This window comes from Danio rerio, chromosome 3 (assembly GCF_052040795.2).
Source record: "Danio rerio strain M-AB ecotype USA chromosome 3, GRCz13ab, whole genome shotgun sequence".
In the NCBI taxonomy this organism is placed as follows: Eukaryota; Metazoa; Chordata; class Actinopteri; order Cypriniformes; family Danionidae; genus Danio; species Danio rerio.
In genome coordinates this window covers 20,561,580-20,585,914 of record NC_141023.1, presented here as the reverse complement: position 1 = coordinate 20,585,914, position 24,335 = coordinate 20,561,580, and the positions used below count along the sequence as shown (strand labels likewise).

General features: G+C 37.5%; 2 protein-coding genes and 3 long non-coding RNA genes across 10 annotated transcripts in view; 2 read left to right on the top strand and 3 right to left on the bottom strand.

The window, feature by feature from the left end:
• taok2a (TAO kinase 2a) overlaps nt 1-10,808 on the top strand; it is a 46,398-nt gene extending 35,590 nt beyond the window's left edge. The window contains exons 17-21 of one of the 6 annotated variants that reach the window (XR_015480642.1): nt 1,817-2,056; nt 3,438-3,650; nt 4,235-4,417; nt 6,077-8,566; nt 8,702-10,808. Coding sequence is in view for 2 of the 6 variants with exons in the window: in XM_087244218.1 (XP_087100344.1) it covers nt 1,817-2,056; nt 3,438-3,659; nt 4,235-4,417; nt 6,077-6,952 (1,521 nt within the window). In the remaining 4 variants the exon portion in view is untranslated. Of the gene's footprint in view, nt 1-1,816; nt 2,057-3,437; nt 3,660-4,234; nt 4,418-6,076 lie in introns of all 6 variants that reach the window. The other 5 variants (XR_015480643.1, XR_015480640.1, XR_015480641.1 and 2 more) reach the window with 5 other exon arrangements.
• Nucleotides 1-24,335, bottom strand: part of LOC147845592 (uncharacterized) — a 344,082-nt gene that overhangs the window by 27,581 nt on the left and 292,166 nt on the right. The window lies entirely within an intron of this gene.
• Nucleotides 10,102-12,091, bottom strand: LOC147845601 (uncharacterized). Its single transcript, XR_015480657.1, has 2 exons — nt 11,935-12,091; nt 10,102-10,897 (listed from the first exon to the last, which is right to left on the bottom strand). It is a non-coding gene; the product is annotated as an uncharacterized LOC147845601 (long non-coding RNA).
• cdipt (CDP-diacylglycerol--inositol 3-phosphatidyltransferase (phosphatidylinositol synthase)) lies at nt 12,127-24,117 on the top strand. Its single transcript, NM_207088.1, is given in 6 exon segments — nt 12,127-12,233; nt 15,490-15,624; nt 15,705-15,858; nt 17,781-17,862; nt 18,441-18,522; nt 23,192-24,117. Coding segments are annotated over 6 exon segments (642 nt in total). The 5' UTR covers nt 12,127-12,190; the 3' UTR covers nt 23,338-24,117.
• LOC147845600 (uncharacterized) lies at nt 18,785-22,158 on the bottom strand. Its single transcript, XR_015480660.1, has 3 exons — nt 21,821-22,158; nt 19,966-20,103; nt 18,785-19,824 (listed from the first exon to the last, which is right to left on the bottom strand). It is a non-coding gene; the product is annotated as an uncharacterized LOC147845600 (long non-coding RNA).

Genomic DNA, 24,335 nt, shown 5'->3' with positions numbered 1-24,335 from the left:
ATTTATGCCATATACATTAGATTTGTCAGCACTGAAGATAAAAATCTGGAGCTAATCTAACAAAACTTTCTGGATAATAATTGTGCAAAATTAGTGCACCCAGAATTATATGTAAGGAAAAAAAATCAAGAGAAACTGAACGTTTATAAAAATGTGTTGAAATTTTGTAGTTTGTAATTTTTTTCCAATATTTCGCATTAATTAAAATGTATGATTTTTCTATTTCTCAAGATGTTCAATGTATCAAATCAGTGCTTCCCACACATAGACTTCACTTGGGTGGGCCGCCCAGGTATATTAACGGCCTCCCAAGTATATTTAGTGACACTTTTTTTTGCTTTACTATTATTATCACCTTTTTACACTTTTTTTTTTTTTTTTTGTATCCGCCAACATAAACAAGTATCCGCAAGCAATTAAGTTGTAAGAGAATCTTCTCTCCTTTACCCTTTTCATACTGCTCGTTCTGTGTGTGCGAGAACTGTCAACACTCACGTGCTCTGCAGACCCACAGAGATCTACACCTTTTTGCATCCGGCTGGGGTTTCTAAATCTACTAAAAAGTCCGGGATTTGGTTTTGCTTTTGTTTTCTAAGCTGTCATTAATTTTAAGCGCACAGTCGCCAGAGTGAGAGAGACATTAAATAATTAATTCTTTAATCTAAACAACTCAGAATAACATTACTAAATAATTAGAGAGGACGAAATTACATCTAAATTGGCTGTATAATATTTGTAGACCATTAGAAATTGGTAATTAACTCATTTGTCTTATTTAAATAATCTACATGTTTTATTCTTGTAATTAATATAATTTTTAGAGAGATGGCATGTTTTTATTCCTTTTTTTCTGTCATTGATTTCTCATTTGCTGTATATTTTATTAATTTGATGATGTTAATATAGATTGCATATTTTATATATCTAAAATGCTTTTGCAATACTGAACAAAATGTCATGCCAACTACAGCAACCTGAACTTGAATGGGAGATAGAGAGAAGTAGATTTTACCTATCAGTGGGTGCACATGGCTCCTGAATAGCATAAGAGAAATGGAGGGTATTTTTACATTTTTCATATAGATATATATATTTTTTTGTACTTTAACCTATTGATGAGAAAAAGATTTAAATAAATAAAAATAGTGTTAAAATTCTAATTATGTCTTGTTTGTCGCATATAGTTAACTATTTATGTGCTGTGGGTAAATGGTGCTTTTCTTTCCGGCTACCTCTGCAAGTATATTTCAAACCTGTGGGAAGGACTCCAAATCAATGGTATATTAATAGTAGGTTATACAAGATAAAATTATATGGACAGAAGGTTTGTTGCATATTTTGAAAAACTTTTGAGGTTCTCAACTATTATACACACATTTTTTTGTAATGTCATCTTTTCCAAACTACCTTTTATTTCATTTATTCATTTTTTTGTCAACTTAGTCCCTTTTTTAATCAGGGCGGAATGAACCGCCAACTTATCCAGCACGTTTTTACGCAGCAGATGCCCTTCCAGCCGCAACCCATCTCTGGGAAACACACGCACTCATTCACACTCATACACTACGGACAATTTAGCTTACCTAATTATCCTGTACCGCAAGTCTTTGGACTTGTGGGGAAAACCGGAGCACTGTAGAAAACCCACGCAAACTCAGGGAGAACATGCAAACTCCACACAGAAATGCCAACTGACCCAGCCGAGGCTTGAACCAGCGACCTTCTTGCTGTGAGGCGACAGCACTACCTACTGCGCGACTGCATTGCCTACCTTTTATTTCTTATCTGTTAATCTTTTGTCTGTTTTTCCATGTAGGACCTAAATAAGCGTCAAACCCAGAAGGATTTGGAGTGTGCCATGTTGTTGAGGCATCACGAGTCCACTCAGGAGCTGGAGTTCAGGCAGCTGGCATTGGTCCAACGCACTCGAGCCGATCTGATCCGAACGCAGCACCAGAGTGAACTGGCCAATCAGATGGAGTACAATAAACGGCGTGAGCAGGAGCTTCGTCAGAAACATGCTGTGGAGGTCCGCCAGCAACCCAAAAGCTTAAAGGTGAAAGGATAGGGTTTTTTCTTTTTTCTTAATGTGGTGCATTCTACAATAAAACACACTGAGTGGAAATTTGCATTTTATATAATTTTGCAGATACATTTCAGAGTTAAAAAAATTAAATATTGCAATTTTAATTTGAAGTGAATTGGGAAATGAACGAGAACATAGTATTGCTTTATTAACTGCATTGTTAATACATGAGTAGCATTGGTGTATCAATTAGATTTCATTTGGATTTATTGTAAAATAGGTTACCAGTAGACCTAAATTAAACAAAAGTTGCTTTTCCACTATCTTGCTCAATGGTTGTTCCATTCCGTGCCAATCTGGGTCAGTCAGCATTGGGTACATTTAAAATTTTCCAAGGAGGTGCTGATAATGCAGCTTTCTGGAATGCAATAAAAAATGCGCCGTAGTAACCCAAGTATAATGTAAACAGTGAAATGGAAGATGATCAGATATTTCTGTTTTTGACACTACTTTTTGAGATTACCTAAATTAAATTGTCTACTTACGCTTGACCAGCTTCTGGTAACTTATAGAAAGGCAACAGAATGAGGTAAAGAAACTGAAGTGTTAATAGATTTTGTAAACAGTATACTTGTAATACTTGTACTTTATTTCTCTCCAAAACACAACAAAACAGCCCCTTCGAATTCAATGCTATTCAAAAAAATTATGCGAACATATTATAGTGGTAGCGCTTACACAGCATTGATTTTAAACCTCAAACCTAAACAAAGTTATTTAAATTGAAACCAAATTAAGCGGCCTGTGGGAAATGTGCAATACAAATATATAAGTTGCTCTGGAATAATCTGCAGCACATTTCAGATCTGTTTCAAAATATGTTTCTGGTAAAAATACAATACAAAAACCTAAAACAATACTGTTGACATAAATTGTCACAAACATAAATTGTTTATTATGTATATAAACAAAAATAGTAATTAAATGCAATCCAGATTTTTAAAATGCAAAATTAAATTAAGCAACATTTTTGACACATTTATGAATTTCTTATGAAAAAAAAATGGCACTTGGGCAGTATTTTCTGAATTTTGAGTTTAATACTTCAGGAATATTACAAACAGTGCTGTTTTTTACACCAATTGCAATTCAGTTGCAGTTTAAAAGACAATCAAACCTCAGACTTCTCTGTTGTGCACTGATGTTTATTTAGGTAAAGGCATATTTATGGCAGTTGCAATAGTGTGATGCCACTGTGAGCTTAAACCCAACCGTCTGTGGCCATAATCCTACACCTGTTCAAATATTCCAGTGATGTAAATATATGCCAGCTCAATTGAAAAGGTTTGTTTGCTTTAACGTGCACAGGCAGCTCAAATATGTTTTTTTTTTTTGCATTGTGTTCTCTCAGACGAAAGAGCTCCAGATCAAACGTCAGTTCCAAGACACTTGTAAGATTCAGACACGCCAATACAAAGCCCTGCGGAACCACCTGCTGGAAACCACCCCCAAATCAGAGCATAAAACTGTGCTGAAGAGACTCAAAGAAGAGCAAACACGTAAACTGGCCATCTTGGCTGAGCAGTACGACCATTCCATCAAAGACATGCTGTCCACACAGGCTGTGAGTAAGGCAAGGAGAGACCATTTTTAATGCTTTGTTTCAATTTTAAGTAGTGCACAATCACATCATGATGTGCTGTGAGTGGAATAATGTATGTATGTGTAAACATGCATGGGTCAATCACACAAAAATGGTCAAGAACATGGTCACTTTTCACTCCGTACAAATGATATTTATGTTGAGTTACTATTGTCTTTTTTATGAATAGCTTATTCTTATTAAAATACGCATTATTATATGCATAAAATTATATTAAATATTATTTAAATATATTTAAAGTTTTTATCGTATTTTTTGCTTTTATATTTTATTATATATATTTTTGTAAATAAAATAAAATATGCTGAATCTAATAATAATGCCTTAGTAATAATAATATTGCTTTAATAATTATAATAATAATAAATTGTAAGTATATAAATATGTCTTTTTATTATTATTTTAAAGTTGACCATTGTCGGATAATGTTTTTGACTGGTTTTTGAGATTCTCCTTCTTATAGTTAATTAATCAATTCTAAAGCCATCACGTGTCTTCATTGGCTGCTTCTCTACTGATGTCCCACCTCTTTGTTTTCGTAACAGTTGCGATTGGATGAGACACAGGAGGATGAGTATCGAGCACTGCGCATGCAGCTACAGCAGGAGTTGGAGCTGCTCAACGCCTATCAGAGCAAAATCAAGATGCACACAGACACGCAACACGAGAGAGAGGTCAAAGACCTGGAGCAGAGGGTGTCCATACGGAGAGCTCTTCTTGAACAAAGGGTAGGAGAGAGAGAAAAGGAATTGGACTGAATGTTGCTCGTTAAATAGGTTCAAGCAGCACGCAACATGGTTGTCATATAACCAAAATGGCCACAACAACAACAAAAAGTCATAGAAACTTTTCTAAATCATCAACATCACCGAACATACTGTGCATCCGGAAAGTATTCAAAGCGCTTCACTTTTTCCACATTTTTTTATGTTACAGCCTTATTCCAAAATGGATTAAAATTCACTTATTTCCTCAACTCTGCACACAATACCCCATAATGACAATGTGAAAAAAGATTTTTTGAAATTGTTGCAAATTTATTAAAAATAAAAAAACCTGAAAAATCAGATATACATCAGTATTTGCAGTCTTTGCCATGAAGCTCTAAATTGAGCTCAGGTACATTCTGTTTCCACTGATCATTCTTGAGATGTTTCAGCAGCTAAATTCACCAAAGGAGTTCACCTGTGGTAAATTCAGTTCATTGGACATGATTTGAAAAGACATACACCTGTCTGTGTATAAGATCCCAGGGTTGACAGTGCATGTCAAAGCACAAACCAAGCATGAAGACAAAGGAATTGTCTGTAGACCTCCGAGACAGGATGGTCTTGAGACTCTTCCTAGAGCTGGCCGGCCATCTAAGCTGAGTGATCGGGGCAGTATGCCCTTAGTCAAGGAGGTGATCAATAACCCAATGGTCACTCTGTCTGAGCTCCAGCGTTCTTCTGTGAAGAGAGGAAAACCTTATAGAAGGACAACCATCTCTGCAGCAATCCACTAATCAGGCCTGTATAGTAGAGTGGCCAGACGGAATCCACTCCCTGCCTGGAATTTGCCAAAAGGCATCTGAAGGACACTCAGACTTTAAGAAACAAAATTCTCTAGTCTGATGAGACTAAAATTAAACTCTTTGGAGTGGATGCCAGGCGTTATATTTAGAAAAAACCAGGCACCGCTCATCACCAGGCTAATACCATCTCTACAGTGACGCAGTTCATCTTCCAGCTGGACAATGACCCAAAGCACACCCCCAAAATATCAATGGAGTGGCTTTACAACAACTCAGTGAATGTCCTTGAGTGGCCCAGCCAGAGCCCAGACCTGAATCCTGTTGAACATGTCTGAAGAGATCTGAAAATGTCTGTACACCGTCGCTTCCCATCCAACCTGATAGAGCTTGAGAGGTACTGCAAAGAGGAATGGGCAAACATTCCCAAAGACAGGTGTGCCAAGCTTGTGGCATCATATTCAAAAAGACTTGAGGCTGTACTTGCTGCCAAAGGTGCATCAACAAAGTATTGAGCAAAAAAAAAATACTTATGAATGTGATTTTTCAGAGTTTTATTTATTTTTTAATAAAAAAAGTTAGATGTATGCAGCATTTGAAATATAAATAATTGCTGTATTGTTTATCAAATGACAATAGTAATGCATTTTACTCATTTAAAACTACATTTATGGTAGGACATTTACAAGTTATCTTCATGGAACATGATATTTACTTAATTTTGTAATGGTTTTTGTCATTTAAAAAACAAATGACAAAATAAGGGTTGTTTTGTGCTGCACTGTCACATCATGTGTAATCTCAGTGGACTTTAATTTTATAAAGAGAAAAAAAAAACTTTCTAATTCTTGCTTTTCTCTTACACATTTGTCTTTAGATTGAGGAAGAGATGTTGTCTCTGCAGAACGAGCGCTCAGAGCGAATCCGAGCTTTGCTTGAACAACAGGCTCGGGAAATAGAGTCTTTTGACTCTGAGAGCATGCGCTTGGGCTTCAGTAACATGGCTTTGAGTGGCATCCCTGCTGAGGCTTACAATCAGGGCTACTCCAACCCTCCTTCATCCGGGCCTGGAGGCTGGCCGTCCCGTCCTGTCCCCCGCTCAGGCAGCCAGTGGAGCCATGGTGTCCAGAACTCAGCTGCGCCGCCCTCCTGGCGCAGTCAGAACAGCACAGCCGGATTCAGCCGAGCAGAGCAAATGTCCAGTCGGGAGAGAGATCGAGACCGGGAGCTGGAGAGCATGGCCGCCCGTGCCTATCCAGGCTCTCGCTCCTCCGCCTCATCGGCATCATCATCATCATCATCTTCCTCGCATCATCACCTCCGCTACATCCCGCAGCAGTACCACCATCAGAGCACCCCACACCTGTACCGCGACAGCCGAGAGAGAGAGTGGGGAAGTGGAGGAGGAGGTCACCACTCTTCCTCATCCTCCTCTCATGGCCACTCGCATCACATTTCTGCCCAATCCCTCGCCCTCCTCCCTCCACCGCCGCCTCCTCCACCCATCTCTCTTTCCTCCTCTTCTCCTCCATCTTCCTCCTCATCTTCATCCTCTCAGAGTGGCTACGGAGGAAGGGGCGAAGGTTTGGTTGTCCGAGGCCCCAGTCTGATGGCTCTGAGAAACAGCCCCGGGCCCCTGCGAAGAACAGCCTCAGGTGGAGGTGCCGGCGGGTCAGGCGGAGACGGAGGTTTGAGCCGGAGTACTTCAGTGACGTCACACATCTCCAACGGATCTCACCTGTCGTATTCCTAGAGGGCGAAGTTCAGATGGTGCCATTTTTATTTCTTTATTTTTTTAGAGGGAAGGCCTTCACGCAGGAAGGCGGAGAGAGGACTTTTTAGATGGGCAAACCTTTACTTGTAAGAAGATAGATCTCAGGGTTTCCAAGGGATTCGGGAGGGCTCAGGGTTTAGATCGGGAACTGATAAGACGAGATGTACTGTAACAGAAGCAGAAAGCTATGCTGTTGTGTGTTTGCGTGTGTGGGCGGGAGGACAAAAATAACATAAGTGGTGCCAATACTGTAGATTGGGCTCATCTTCAGCTGGTTGGTTTATTTTTAAACTCTCTTGGATTCTGCCGGTGTATGTCCAGGTGATTTCTTGCACGTTGAAATGTGTAATGTTCCAGCATTACATGACTTCTTCATTATTTTACACTTAATCCTGGATCGTATTAAGCTGAATTCATTTAGTGCAATTTAGTTCATTTTCTGAGGAATAGTTTGCCAAAAAAATGAAAAGTCTGTCATTATTTACTCTCGGAAACATTGTGACGAACCCTACATGCTGATTGGTCAAGTCTCTAGATCTAAAATGAAGCTGAAAACACCATAAAGTGACTATGAACCATCTTTTATTTTAGCAATCTGAGATTTATATCTGAAAATGAATCAAAAATAGTACTTTAACATTGCGCAACTTTTTCATTATTTTACACTTAATTTTGGATTGTTTTAAGCAGAGTGTATTTAGTTCAATTTAGTTAATTTTCTGAGGAATAGTTTGCCAAAAAAGAACAGTCTTTCATTATTTACTCTCAGAAACGTGATGAACCCTACATGCTGTTTGGTCAACTCTCAAGATCCAAAATGAAGCCGAAAACGCCATATAAGATCTATAAAAGTGACTACGAACCGTCTTTTTTTACCAAACCAAGATTTATGTCTGAATATCAAAAATAGTACTTTAACATTACAGGAAGAGTACATTTAGTGCAATTGAGTTCATTTTCTGTGGAATATTTTGCCAAAAATAATGAATAGTCTGTCATTATTTATTCTCTGAAACGTTGTGACGAACCCTACATGCTGATTGGTTGACTCCCAAGTTCTAAAATGAAGCTGAAAACACCATATAAGAACCATAAAAGTGACTACAAAGCATGTTTTATTTTAGCAAACCAATGTTTATGTCTGAAATCTAATAAAAATAGTACTTAAACTATAAATGCCAAATGGTTTTCGCATAGTCCATAGTTTGCATAGTACTTAATATGGAAAAAGAGCAGCATTATAGGGATCGATACTCAAAATTGAATATTTCTGTTATTTACTCACCCAGTTTCTTTGTTGAACAAAAAAGTGCAAATTAGGTAGCACTTAATTTTAATGGTCCCTAGTGGACATTTTGTTGACTATAAGTTGCATTGCAACTACATGCCAATTTTTATTTGAGTATAAGTAGACTGTCTGCTTAGATACTGCTCCTTCAACAGACATTTAACTGACTATAAGAAACTTTGCAAGTACATGCCAACTTACACTAACCATACCCTAACCACACCAAACAATCTATTGAGAATGTAACTTGTAAATTCAACAAAATGCATTAAAGCATGGATCTCAAACTCAATTCCTGGACAGCCGCAGCGCTGCACAGTTTTGCTCCAACCCTAATTAAACACAGCTGATCCAACTAATCGAGGTGTTTGAGACTCTTTTAAAGAACTTAATTAGTTGCATCAGGTGTGTTTGATTAAGGTTGGAGCAAAACTGTGCAGAGCTGTTTCTCTCCAGGAATCGAATTTGACACCTAAGATGATCATCAAAATAAAGTGATCCCGACTTCTATTGTAGAAAAGGAAAGTACTATTTGATTTACAACATTTTTCCAAATATCTTAAGAAACTCATGTTTGGGTCAAGGGTGAGTAAATGATGACAAATGTTGAACTACATCTTTACGAGATTTAGGGACGAGTGAATAATGGCAGAATGATTCATTGACTTTTGTGTTTGAGCCAGATAATCTGAGCCAGGAGAGGATGAGTCCTACTAACATCAATTCTACTGCTAACGGGAGCAAGTCGGATGCAATAGAAAGGTGCGGTAGCAAGTTTCAGGGAGACCAGGCGTAAACTGAGGAACTAAAAGGGTGATTAAACTGATCTTTGTGTAATTATGTAGATAGTACTAAAAATAAACAATACTAAAAGAACATCTATCAAGGGATAGGTTTCTAACTGTACATTTGTATTCGAGTCAAGGGTCAGAAGGCGTTTTTTATTTTGAAACGTGTTTAGCTTGTTTTAAAGTAATGCCACATATGTCATACTGCCATCTAGAGGCTAAGCAAAAGCAACTCCGCCCATCGTCCTTATAAGGACAAGCTGCCATTTAAGTTGCAATTTGGGCTGTAATTTAGCTTGTTTTTAGCGCTCGTTACTTTGAAAAAGAGATTGAACCTGGCTAGGTGAATAAGCCATTTCTTTTGCCCGTGTATATAGGATGTACATGTCCATAAGAGAGTTGAGTTTCCGCGCATGAGACTGATGTACAGAGACCGTTTGTATACAAACGTACACACAGCAGACGTTTATATATGACTTTGAGTATATATATATATATATGTGTATAATACATCACCCGCCGGAGGTTTAATGGAGAACGCTGAAAGATTGTTTCCTGCTCACACTTTTGATCTATATTGTACTTCTACGACATGTGTGTGTGTGTGTGTGTGTATATACAAGCACTAACTCTTATATAGGGTAATAATAATTTTGCTATGTGAATTGGAGAGTGAGATGGGGAAAACAAATTAGATACTGTCATTATTGTTACAACTACTGCCGCTGTAATATTTGTGTTGTACACTAATTTTAAGGTTTTTTTTATTATTATTTTTATCAATGCTTACCACTAGGTGGGAAATATTACAGTGTCACGGTCTTGTTTTAGATTTAAAAAACAAAACAAAAAAAACAACAAAAAAAGGACTACCTATCCCAGCATTCCTTGTTACATCTCAGGGTAGGAGTCTATTGTGCAGTGCGTTGTCAGGAGAGTAGTATTTTAGAGCCAGTATTAAACTTGTACAGACCATTTTAAGAGATTTTAGCTGTATAGAACATTTCTAGACGACTGTAAAGTGTCTCAAAACCTGCTCTATGATCCGTAAGTTTGTTTTTTTCCTCTCCATTTTACATTTTACGTTCTGGATTGCATTACCTAATTGTTTTGGCATATTTTTGTATCTACAAAACAACTCCACAAGGTGTTTACATTGACAACCAAAATCTCCAGCATACGCGGTGAACTACGAAGCTAGGTTTTGTCAGTGATGTTGCATCGTTTATTTTTTATTTTTTCCGAAATGTTTTGTGCTCCCACACTGCCAGCTCTCTTTCTACACCAGCGTTCACTTGGACTCTCAGTGCAGTACCTCACTTCCCTGTGCCTGGCCAATCACTTTTCAGTGTTCACTTCATTGCTCCTCCCTCTTAGGTTCTTACTCGCTTACTAACATCTGTGGACAGAAGAGGAGAAATTAAACAAACAATCCTCGGCCCGTCTGTAGCTCTGGGCTGCCATGTAATGCGTTTACAGCAACACATGCTGGATTCTTTTAGTGTATTCTCTTTAAAGGGGGCGTTTCAGTATCTGGCGGTAATCTAATCTGGAGGTGGTAAATGTATGAAATTGACTGTCATCGTCTGCAGTGTTTGGAGCTGGTGGAGAGTATGGTTGTTCAGGGAGCTCTGATTATAATAATAAAAGGCCAAATTACGTTCAGGTGATATGATTACAGGACTCTTTAACACACATGGGCTATAGAACTTGTACAGAAAATGATTAACAAGTCATTAAAAAAAGGATACAAACCGAATGTGCTTTGCTGTGTGATCTGTTTCTGCACTGTGTTCTCTCAGCTCCGCCGGGCTGTTTTCTGAATGGACAAAATGTTCATCTGCCTTGCTGAAGGTACAGAGAAAAGATCGTTTCCATAGAGACAGAGGCTGTGCTAAGTGGAAATTACTGGATGCTTGTAAAAAGAAAACAACATGTTGGTACTATTTTTAGTCCTAGACACAATTATGGCATTTATTTTTTGCTTTTTTTAATGTATAATCTATTATCACCACCAGTGTTCTTGTTTAATGAACTTTAAAATATATATTAATATAAATTTGTCTTTAAAAAAATAGCTAAATAGCACACATACAACTATGGTACTAAATGATTCTCCAGTGAAATTCCTTTTGTCACGTAAAGTGTAGCTAGGTTTTAAAAAATGTTTTTAGACCTATAAACTAATATTAAACTGTACACGTATTACAATTATTTAATGACATAACTCAATGTTTTCTAATAATTGTTATATTTGTTATAATTGTTATATTATTATGCAGAAGTATTTATGGCAAGTTAAATGAATACAGTATAAACATTTTCTACCAGATAATATTGGTTTGCTAAAATGCTCACAATTATATTTTGCACCAATTTTTTGTTACCTAGAAAAGACTTGTCTGAGAATATTAATCTCTTTCTAGCCAAAATGAACAGCAAGATCGACTTTACAGACTTCACAGGACAAACTATACATTAAGAAAGATTAAAACAATTACTGATTGTGGAATCACCCCCCGTTTGTCGAGGGACACCATTTTAAGACATTTAGGACATTAGTTTAATGCGATCACTTGTATTAAATTATTAAGCATTTTAAGGTGGATGGATGGATATAGATAAGAAGTAATATAGAATAAGATCGATGGATAGATTAATGGACATTAGAAAGAAATAAGGTAGATAGATAGATAGATAGATAGATAGATAGATAGATAGATAGATAGATAGATAGATAGATAGATAGATAGAAATAAGATTAGATGAAAAGAAAAATAAGAAATATGGAAAGATAGATAGATAGATAGACAGACAGACAGACAGACAGACAGACAGACAGACAGACAGACAGACAGACAGAAATAGATGTTTTTGCTAGTTACCTGTTATAATACGGCACTGTCACAGTGGTGTCAGAGAACAGCTGATCTGAGGTCAGCTGCGGCCTGTGACCGCGCAGACTGAGCGCTTGCCAATTAAAGGGGAGGATTCATTCTGCGGCGTGCGCGCGTACAGGAAACATGACGTCACGCGCCACGCTCATCTACAGTCCTCCAGCAGTCAGAGGGAGTTGAGGGAAACAGAAAGCTAGAAGACAAATTCAGGGAGCTCCGTCCAAAGAAAGAAACTCTCGGCATCATGACCGAAGAAAATATATTCCTGTTCGTCCCGAATTTAATCGGTGAGTGTCAGTCGAGCAAGTTGACGGAAACAGATCGTCAGCGCGCAATAGAGTTCTGCGCACATTCAACGGCAGCATAATGACAACAAGTAATGGTGTTTCGTGAAAACATCTAATATATAGCTCATAAATGCTTTCTTCGTGATGTTTTAAAGTATTGTAAATGATTGTGACATCGGTTGGTTTGACTTCCTGCGGATGTTTTGCGTGATGCTATTGGCTGTCATCGTAATCCATGAAGCTCATTTGATGCAGCACATTCATTTACTAATACTGTAAATACAGTGTAAAGGGTTAAAGTTGGCGTAGTATTACACGTTACAACCAATTAATTTCAATCATTTTCATTCTAAATGCAGAATATATATTATGAATATCTGAACCATGTGTCATTTACATGTTATCTCGCTATCCTATTTTAAAACGCCTTGATTTGACCTTTCATTCAAATCTACTGGCCTATTTCTAGTGACGTATGCAATCATTAAACCAACATTTGTTTGACTTCACTTTCTCCTCCTGGTACTATAAAACATTTTCAGTGATCTGAAAACAAGTGTGCAGCGTAGACAAATGACCGTGTTCAGATGTGTTTCTTGTAAGCACTTGTGTGCATTAATTTGTAGTACTCCCTCTTATTTCTTCATAATTTAACAGTCTTGTGCAAGTTACTTCTAAACTGTAATACATTATGCATTTCCTGTTTCTGTTATTTAAAAGTAATTTCCCACCTTACAATATTACTGTCTCAGAGTCAAACCTCATTTATTCATTCATTTTCCTTCGGCTTAGTCTCTTTTTTACCAGGTGTCGCCACAGCGGGATGAACCGCCAACTTATCCAGCACATGTTTAATACAGCGGATGCCCTTCCAGCCGCAACCCAATACTGGGAAACACCCATACACTCACGTTCACATTCATACACTACAGCCAATTTTAGTTCATTCAATTCACCCACACGGCATATTTTTAGACTGTGGGGAAAACCGGAGCACCCAGAGGAAACCCACACCAACACGGGTAGAACATGCAAACTCTACACAGAAATGCCAACTGGCCCAGACGGGACTCGAACCAGGGACCTTCTTGCTGTGAGGCGACACAGCAAATTTCCACTAGATTATCATTGGGACCCCCACTTTTAGAACCACTGTTGTGTACTATATACAATTGAAGTCCGAATTATTAGCCCCCCTGTTTATTCCCCTAATTTCTGTTTAAAGTAGAGATTTTTTTAACACATTTCTAAACAATAGTTTTAATAACTCATTTCTAATCACTGATTTTTTTTTGTCTTTGCCATGATGACAGTAAATAATGTTTGACTAGATATTTTTCAAGACACTTTTATACAGCTTAAAGTGACATTTAAAGACTTAATTAGGTTAATTAGGCAAGTTAGGGTAATTAGGCAAGTTATTGTATAACGAGGGCTTGTTCTGTAGACTATCAAAAAATATATATATAGCCAATAATTTTGACCTTAAAATGTTTTTAAAAAAATTAAAAACTGCTTTTATTCTAGCCAAAATAAAACAAATAAGACTTTCTCCAGAAGAAAAAATAGACATACTGTGAAATTTTTTTTACTCTGTTAAACATATTTTAGGAAATATTTTAAAAATAAAATAAAATTCAAAGGGTGGCTAATAACTCTGACTTCAACTGTAGCTTTGGAAGTGGCAATCTATTCTTCTAAACTTCAATTTCACTGTGTAATTTTCACCATAAGAGGGTGCTTATTCACAACAAACAACGGTGTAGTTTGATGACAGACACCATGATTAAGTGTGGAAATATGGGAGTTGTCATCTTTATTACATCCTACAGGACGTACTGTATAAGGATGAATGGAATGAATCATGAGACTAATGAGATGAAGCACGAAAGCCGCAGATCATTTAATATATCAAAGTCCACCGCTCACAGTTTATTGCTCATGAACTTGTGAAGTAGCAGCGCTGATTGATTACACCAAATACATTTTAAGATTCTGTGAAAAATGCTGCTCTATGCAGTCTAATAAAATGCACAACACTACATCTTTGGTGTTTTCCTGTTTTCTATAAAGCCAAACCAGATAATGGGGTTGTATGACGTCATTGTTTTGGAGAAACAAAGCATGGCCCATGTCACTAGATTAAATAGCATGTTTCTTGGGATTTGAGCATTCTTTGAAGCAATTGTGAAAATGCAAGTACATTAGTTTTATAAACTTCTTCTTCTTTGGCCTTAGTCCCATATGGTTGCGGGGTCGGCTCTTTTGGAACAAGTCCTCCATTTATCGTGGTTTAAGGCTTGGTCAGGATGAAGTCGTGCGGCGACAAGGTCGTCATGTAACGTATCAAGCCATCGCTGCTTTGGATGACCTTTCGGACGTTTTCCTTCAACATTGATGTTGACGCCCTTCTTTGCAAAAGACTATTCGCTTGCACGTAGTGCGTGGCCATACCACCGAAGGCAGGCTTCTTGCATTTTGTCTCTGATTGGTGCTACACCATATCGCTGTCGGATGTCATCATTGCAAATTGATTGGTGATTCTGCTGATCCATCGCCGCATTTTCGTTTCCCTCACAGCGAGACGTCGTTCGGCAGTCTTCGTGATCGGACAGCATTTAGCTTCATACAGGGCGACGGGAAGAACTACTGCTCGATTGACTTTCGATTTCAGATAATCCTTCATCTGACGGTCGCAGAGCACGCCAGTTGTCGCAGGAAATTTTGTCCATGTGGCATTGATCTGCGCAGTGATCTCAGGTCGCAGGTCACCATCAGCTGTAATCACCGATCCGAGGTATTCGAATTTTTTCATGCGTGGTATGTCGGTGCCACTGACATTTATTGTGCCATCTTCCTTCGGGTTTGTCGTCAAGTACTCGGTCTATTAGTATTATAAACATATAACACCATTCTAATGTTTTTTAATAACTTTTATAGTGATAGTTCAACCACAAGTGAAAATAGTCAGCATTTTCTTAACCTTTACTTGAAAACCTCTTAGACTTTTTTTCTTCTGTTGCAGAAAAAATAATATATTTTGAAGAAATCTGTAAACCTATAACCACTGACTTCCATCGTATTTGTTTTTCCTCCTATCAAAGTTGATGGTTCGACGTTTTCAGCTTTCTTCCAAATACCTTCTTCATATTTAACTGAAGAAAGAAAGTCTAGGAGATTTTGAACAAGTAAATAGTGAGTGAGTTCCCACTGTACACTCATGCTTCCTTTGTATCTTTTCCCACACGTTTAATAGGATATGCCCGTATCGTACTGGCTCTGGTGTCCTTCTTCCTGATGCCCTGCTGCCCAGGCCCAGCAGTGTTTTGTTACCTGCTGAGTGCCCTGTTGGATGCCTTCGATGGACACGCAGCCCGTGCGCTCAATCAAGGTCTTTTGCAGCTCGGTGTTGTACATTATTCCTTTTTCTGTGTCTTTCCTACTCTGTACTCATTCGTGCCTCGTCCTTAGGTACAAAATTTGGTGCAATGCTGGACATGTTGACCGATCGTTGTGCCACCATGTGTTTGCTGGTGAACCTGGCACTGCTGTACCCGTCCTACACTTTTCTGTTCCAGCTCAGCATGTGTCTGGACGTGGCCAGTCACTGGCTGCATCTGCACAGGTATGTCTAAATAATCTTTTATTTAAAATAGAGCTGCTGGAAAAAGTCCTAATTGCAAAGGAAAAGGCATTTTTGAACTTGGGAGGGTTCCATCGTCCCAGAGTCAACACTTTTAAAGCTTTTGTGTGTGTTTTTTGATTGTCAAAGGGATTGTTATTAATACGTGGTTTACAGTGGGGAAAACAAAAATTATCAAGGAAATTAAATTCTTTTATTTTAGCATTTTTGTTTTATCAAGAGAGTCAGGGTGATTCTTATTTCTGGGTTGGCTTAACATAATATGTCGTCAATGCGAAACCTTGTAAGCATCACTGGATGTTCTGAATACCAGGTGTGTCGAAAGGTGGAGGGCGCAGCTCTGCACAGTTTAGTTTTAACCCTAATTAAACACACTTGATCAAACTAATTAAGTCCTTCAAGCTTGTTTGAAACCTACAGGCAAGCATGTTGAATAAGGTTTGGAACTAAATTGTAGGGGTGCGACCCTTTAGCAACTCAATTTGACACCCCTGCTGCATACAGTACATAAATTAGTAAGAAGCCATTGAGCACCCTTAAAAATCTACAGGTTTACAAATTATCCTGCTCTAAATTGGTATGGATCATCCAACATAGTTATTTTGAGTAGACTGTTGATTTGTGAATCTTGTGATGCCAGTGCCACCTTCTCCAATGCAAGCTTCATTAGTCTAATTTTCAGACTGATTTCCATTGCAGTGAAGCTTCCAAATTAAATGTGCAACCACAATTAATGCAGATCCACTAACAATAGCACTTTTATTGATAAAATGCACATTTGAAGCCGTAATATCTCCCATATAGAGCAGGGGTTATACCTCTAGCCCAGGGGTTTCCACCTTTTACAGATCCTCAGCCAACCCAAGGACCCACTGAATACAAAATGTTTGTCGGTAAAATGTTAATATTTTTACAGAAATAATAATAATAAAACAGAAATGACAAATGAAGTATAATTAATTTCTTATGTGTTACTAAAGTCTTTTCTACGTGAATGTGAATTATTCTATTTTAAACATCCATGGTTCCTTTTTGGACAATGGTTGCTTGGGACTTTTGCTGTCTATGGAGGATGAGAGAGCTCTTAGATTTCATCTTAAATATCTTAATTTTTTAGGGTGAGCTAACCCTTTAATCAAAATCTTCAATTTATTAGTCCTCTTAAAGCATTCATCCAAAAATGTTAAAATTTGTTATTTATTTATACAGGGTGGGCCATTTATGTGGATACCCCTTAATAAAATGGGAATGGTTGGTGATATTAACATCCTGTTTGTGGCACATTAGTAAATGTCAGGGGGCAAACTTTTCAAGATGGGTGGTGACCATGGTGGACATTTTGAAGTCGGCCATCTTGGATGCAATTTTTGTTTTTTCAATAGGAAGAGGGTCATTTGACACATCAAACTTATTGAGAATTTCACACGAAATACAACTGTGTGCTTGGTTTTAACGTAACTTTATTCTTTCATGAGTTATTTACAAGTTTCTGACCACTTATAAAATGTGTTCAATGTGCTGCCCATTGTGTTGGATTGTCAATTCAGCCCTCTTCTCCCACTGATAGCAACACCGCAGGAGAAATGCCAGCATAGGCTTCCAGTATCCGTAGTTTCAGGTGCTGCACATTTTGTAAATTCCCAATAAGTTTGATGTGTCAAATGACCCTCTTCCTATTGAAAAAAACTAAAGTTGGATCCAAGATGGCCAACTTCAAAATGGCCATCATGGTCACCACCCATCTTGAAAAGTTTGCCCCCTCACAAATACTAATGTGCCACAAACAGGACGTTAATATCACCAATCATTCCCATTTTATTAAGGTGTATCCACAAACATGACCCACCCTGTATACAGTGTTGATATATTGCTAATCATCAGAGTGTTTGTTTTGTTTCTTCCAGTTCCATGATGAAGGGAGCCACTAGTCATAAGGCCATTGATCTCTCTGGCAACCCCATTTTACGGCTGTACTATACATCCAGGGTAAAGCAATCATTCACGCATTCACTCACAGATGTCGTTTACACTAGTGCGTTTCTGTTTTAAAGCGGCTTTTTAGAATGAAGATGCTCTGAAGGAAAACCTCCATCCACACCATTCAACCTAAAACACATTATATTTGACCATTCAAGTTCACTGGACAGGCACATATTTTGCCAGCATGCTAGTGTACAGGATAACAGTATAGTTTTAAAGGTAATATGAGAGGGTCTTGACCAATCAGTCAGCAATATGGTCCAGAAGACCAATCGGATAGCGACCATGGATAGCCACACCTATATTTACAAAAGTTTGCATTGCAGACTCTCTACATAGTTTTCATAACACTGTTTTTGGGGGTCTACGATGCTGGAGTAGTGTTGATAACGGTGTAACCATAATAAAACGAATGTGTTTTAAAATGTAAACGCATTAGTGTAAACGACACCACAGTCAAGAACTCGCATTAAAGGCACATGACTAGTGAGATTCTGCTTGTTAACCAGTTGTAGTCAAACATATATGTCTTTAAAAGTGTTTATTGGCTTTCATGACATCAGTGTTGTTGTTTTTTTTTAAAGCCGGTGCTGTTTTTCATGTGTATGGGGAATGAGCTGTTCTTCTGCCTGCTGTATATAATGTACTACATCGAAGAACCCCAGGGTGAGTATCAGCATATTTCATTTCCTCCAGCCAGGTTTATTTATTGAAGTGGCTTTGAATCAGGTCTGGATTAAGAATTCTCCTGGGCACAATGTCCTGTAGGCCCGCTACCTAGCTGCATCCCTATAGTTAAATTAGAAAGTAAGATTAATATAATATTTTTTAAATAAAATTAATCTATAATGTATTGCCCGCATTTTTTTTAATAAATGATATACAGTACATATATATTAAGTCTACAAAGATTTAACCTATTTTTAAAGCATTTAAAGCATACTTTGAAAAAAAATACAGCTAGTTTAAATGAATGGATTTTAATATACTTGTTTAAGTTCACTGAAGCAGTATTAAAATGTATATTTAAGGGTATTTTCAATGTATAACTTCTACAAACTTGTAATGCATTTGATTTGGATATAACACCTTTCCAATCCAGTGCTATGAACACTTAATAATGATTCCTACTTGTCTTCCTTGTGATGAAGAGTAGGCAAAATCTGATATGTAGTGAGGGGAAAAAAAAGAGTTCATCAGGCGCTGGATTCGAACCGGGTTCATGATCGATTGCGTCAAAACATGTTGCCATGCTTTTTACGAGCTACGCCACTCACACTGCTGTCTGCTGCGCTCTTTAGTTTAGTTGTCTCTGTCAATCAAACGATGATGGGCGTGAATCGCTTTATTCGTTTATTCCAATTTATTTTCCCCCCCCTCGCAGGGGCCCCTAGTGTGCACAGGCCCCTGGGCTGGGCTTTACTGCTGTAAAATAATAAATTTTTAATGGCCTAGTAAAAAACAACAACTTTTCCCCCCATTTAACATAATATATTACATTTTAGGAAACATTAATAATATTTTGGAACAGTAAGCATGTCAGGCTACTAGGGGTGTGACGAGATGCATACTCCACGAGATGAGACGAGACACGAGATTGCGTTGATGAGAATGACACAAGACGAGATTTTTACACTTTTTTTAGAAATCGTCATTTATTCAACTGAAAAAGAAAATCACAAATTGCAAAATTACTTAAATGCTTTTTGAAAATCAACTTGTAATGAATGTTATTTTACTTCTATTGTAATGAATTCTATGGAGTAAAGGGCATGCAAACACTGCAAAAAAGTTTGCTAATAGCCTATGTGAATGGAAAATAGTTTATTATTAATTTTAAATATTAACAAAATATTTGCTAATACATGAACAGAAAATAGATTTTAGTTTAACTGAAAAAATCACAAACTACAAAACTATTTAGGTGCTTTAAAAAAAAAAAAACTTTTTTTTTTTTTTTTTTTACTTCTGTTTGAATGAATTCTATGCCATAAAGCACTTGCAAACTTTATAGTTAGCTATAAACTACTAACTGGCTTCTCGCCCAAGCAACCAAATGACACGTGTAACTCTGAGGCCAGCCTGGGTTGCCAGGTGTGTGCAAAGCACTTGATTTGCAGTTCAAATCCAAGCCTGCCTCCAGTCTTCGATGCTAATTTCACCCTCATGCTCCATCATAACGTCACAACTCAAAAGGCAACTTTTCACCTCGACGAGAAATCTTGTCTCGATTTAATCTTGCTAGACCTTGTCATAATCAGAGATGTATAAAGTACTAGAGACCCATACTTAAGTAAAAGTACAAGTGCTTTATCAAAAAGTGACTTGAGTAGAAGTAGAAGTGCTCTTTAAGCACCATACTTAAGTGGAAGTACAAAAGTATTCAACATTTTTTGTACTTAAGTATTGCAAGTAGTTTATTTCAAAATTTACTACTCAAGTACTGAAAGTAAAAGTACAAGTATTGTGTAATGTAGTTATTAAAGAAAGCAGTCAAAATACACTAATTGTTTTGTTTATTTTAAATATCTTTTTTAGGTATTTGATTAAGCAGAACGAAAAGAAACATGGCTTATGATACTGTTTTTCTCTGTAAATAGTTTCTATGGTACAAGAGCTCACATCGTCAGGCCCTTTAACCAGAAAATCTCTTCACTGATGAGATAATTCAGCATGTTCACTCACATACATACTGTACTCTCTAATACCACAATGAACAGGAGTTCTGTCTTCTGGAAGCACTCGTGAAACTAAACTAAACAAGCAAACTAAATCCTGCTTCACTAATTCACTTGATTTTGATTTTATTGTAAAAAAAAAAAAAAAAAAACAGGAAAATGTGTATATTACTGTTATAAATGAAAATCTGAAATATTTTATGGCTTATGGCTATGATTTAGTAATAATTGTTATTTATTTTTATCATGTTTTTAATGAAATTGGTCTTACAGTTCATATTTTCTGTAGTATATTTATTAATTCTGGTACTTTTACCATAAACCAACATCTCAACCATTTGGTAGAGGCTGATATTTTAGAAATAATGTGATGTGTTGAATAAAAATGCACTGATTGTGTTAACTAGCGACATTAGGAGTTAAGAAATGCAATCAAAAAAAATTCTATTGCTTTTGTCTTGGTGTGACAGTTAAAGGGTTTTTGTAATAAAATTTTGTCCTTTAATACAGCAGTCAGATATACAAACTGTGCCCTTAATTTGACCTGCTCAAAGAAAACACTCTTTCTGGATGTATCAAACAAAACTCATGCACAGAAGACAGCACAAGCATTTACAGCTAATAAACTCATGTCAATATTATCCCGCCTGCTTTTTGAGCGCTGACAGGCGGGTCTTACACGGCTATGATTGGTTATTGTCCTCAACAGAAAGGGCTTTAGAAATATAAGCGCTGTTCACCCATGGCGGGAAAAATACGCGATTATCACAGGTAATAGACACAGTGGAGAAAACTTAATTGCACATGAGGCACGCTCATGTCTGGATCCACAGCTTTAACAGCTAAGAAGAGAGGAAAAGTTACCTTACAAACTGGCCGGCGGGTCAAATGTCTAAAGTGAGAGAGCGAGAGATAGGCAGAGGTGAAGTTTTACAACATTTCTCCCTAACAGTAAACTAGCGGCTGGAGTGCTGTGCCGCCTCGCCCTCGCGCCTCCGTCCTTCGCCATAGTATTGCGACATCGCGCATAGGAGATAAATGACGTCATCACGTAATAACCGGTTATGACCTATTACTGAACTGATATCAATCATTTTGACACCCCTAGTAACGAGTAACGATGCAGCACATAAAAAATCTATCGGAGTAAAAGTATTAAACTCATGGAAAATATGTACTTAAGTAAAAGTGGAAGTAGGAGAAAAAAATAATACTCCAGTAAAGTACAGATACTGCCTTTTAGTACTTAAGTACAGTAGTGAAGTAGTTCTACTTCGTTACTATACATCTCTGGTCATAATTGATCTTGTCACACATCTACAGGCTACATTTTTTAAATTAAAATAAACCATTGACTTCTACTATCTTCATTAGCTTCAAAAACACAGATTTCCTCACAACACATAAAAAACCCTCTACATATACCCTAGAAACGGTATAACGAATCATTTTTACGGTTTTAATATCTTGACTATTTCAAATTGCAGTAAACCTTGAAACAGGTTATCATCTCATAATAATAATACATTATATTTAAAGGCGCCTTTCTGCCAACTTAAGGACACCGTACAATAAAACAGGAGCAATAAAACAACAAGAGAAATAACAAAAAAATAAACACAGCAATAGTGTAGATAAAATTAATTAATTGAGTATTAAAAGCCATCTTAAATAAGTGGGTTTTTAGTCTTGATTTGAATAGTGTGAGGGAGTCAATGTTTCTGATGGCAGGTGGTAGCGAGTTCCAAAGCCCGGGATCAGATCGGCTGAATTCTCTGTTGCCCATAGACGAGCAGAGGGAACAGACGAGTAGAGGGAGGAAGAAGATTGCAGGGTGCGAGAAGTAACAGAAATGTGGATGAGGGCAAACAAATACGGAGGGGCGAGATTGTGAATGGCTTTGAATGTTAACATCAAAAATTTTTAAATCAATTCGAAAATGAACTGGTAACCAATGAAGCTGCTGCAGGACAGAGGTGATGTAAAGAGAAGGGGGTTCTGGTGATGATACGGGCAGCTGAGAATCTAAACGAGATGTGACAGGGCTATAGACGAGAACAGCAGTGGCAGGAGGGGTAAGAGAAGGGCGAAGACGGTTAATGTTGAGTAGGTGTAAGTAAGCAGACCGGGTGATGTTATTGATGTGAGAATCAAAAGATAGGGTGCTATCAAGGAAGACACCCAGACTCTTAACCTGTTTAGAGCTATAAACGGAACAGTCATCAATAGAAAGAGCAAAGCTGTCAGTTTTGGAGAGTGTTGATTTTGTTTGATTTGAACTATTATCCCATCTGTCTAGATGTGACCATTGTGGACACACACATTGCAATGTCGACGCTCAAACGATATATCGTGCAGTCCTAATTTGAATGAGATGCAGAAGAAACTAGTCCCACACACTGCTACAGCTTGAGCAATCTTGAAAAGCAACATCTGAACATTTTAAGGTCTACTATAGCGGAATGGTCCTATTGTCCACCACGTTGGTTGTGTGTTATCATCTAATAATTCAACAGCCTGTTCTTGCTGATTTCTTACGTATGCACTGCCACAATATTATGAAACCCAGATGACTTCAACTTGAATATCGTCTGCTTTGTATGTTCATGAATAACCCCTTACTCTCTCTCTCTCTCTCTCTCTCTGTTTTTGCTCAGTATGGCTGCAGTGGCTGCTGGGAGTTTGCGGCGTGGTGTGTCTGCTGAAGTCTGGCATAAGTTTCCTTCACCTCATCACCGCTTCCCGCAACATGGCTGCAATCGATGTGGCCGACCGAGAGAAAGAGCGGAGCAAAGCACAATAAGACATGAGCACATAGAGATACCAAGAAATAGATGGAGAGATGCACAGAGAGAACGTGGGCCAGTGTAGATGAGGGAAATCAGTCACGGGACCTAGCAAATCCTCACTGAGCTTATATATATATTTATTTGAATATCGATTATCAGTGACTTAAAACCAGGGCAAAGATGTATCCATATTCCTATTCTAGTTGTGCTGTTGATGGAGCTAGTTGCACTATGAGTGTACTATGTTTATGTCATCTTTGGGGGTGTTTTCATATTCATTTTTATTTTTGGGGGGTTGTTTTATATATGTTAATCTAAATATCATGCCGTTATATTGGGTTTAGAATAGCACTGCTATATTTCTACAAACATACAAGACAGGCAGGCACATACATTCCACACTTCAACTGAAAGCCACGTGAGTATTACTGTATTTGGTGGTTGTTTTTATCATTTTATTATTATTATTATTATTGATTTGAACTGTATTTGAGCCTGTCTATCACTGTTTTTGTCACAAATAATATTTATCAGTTTGAAGAGCGCAAAGCCATTATGATTCAAGTGGCTTTGGCATTATTTTCGTCCAGAGCCTTCTGAATGTATTATTAGGTTGTAGTAGAGGGGTAGACATTCTGTTTGCGGTCTGAAGTTTTAGAGCTGTGATTATACATGATCAGAAATATATGGGCGTTATATGATTGTGGGTGAAAAAACAAGTCATTTTGTACTGTGATAATAAGTGGTTTGACAATAAAGATATCCTGACAGCGAGATGAAGCTGTATTTCTTAAGCCATTGATTTACAGCAGCCCTCCAGCTGGTGTTTCTCATATTTAAAAATCAAAAGTTAGGGGAAGCTGTTCCTAATATTTCAAAAACATTTGAATAATCCTGTGTGATGTTGTTGGATGTGTTTTATTGTAATGTGGTAGAGAAGTCAGTACAAATAAATAGTAAAAATAGTATTCTTTATTGATCAAATTACATCAGAGCAATACACTAGCTGACA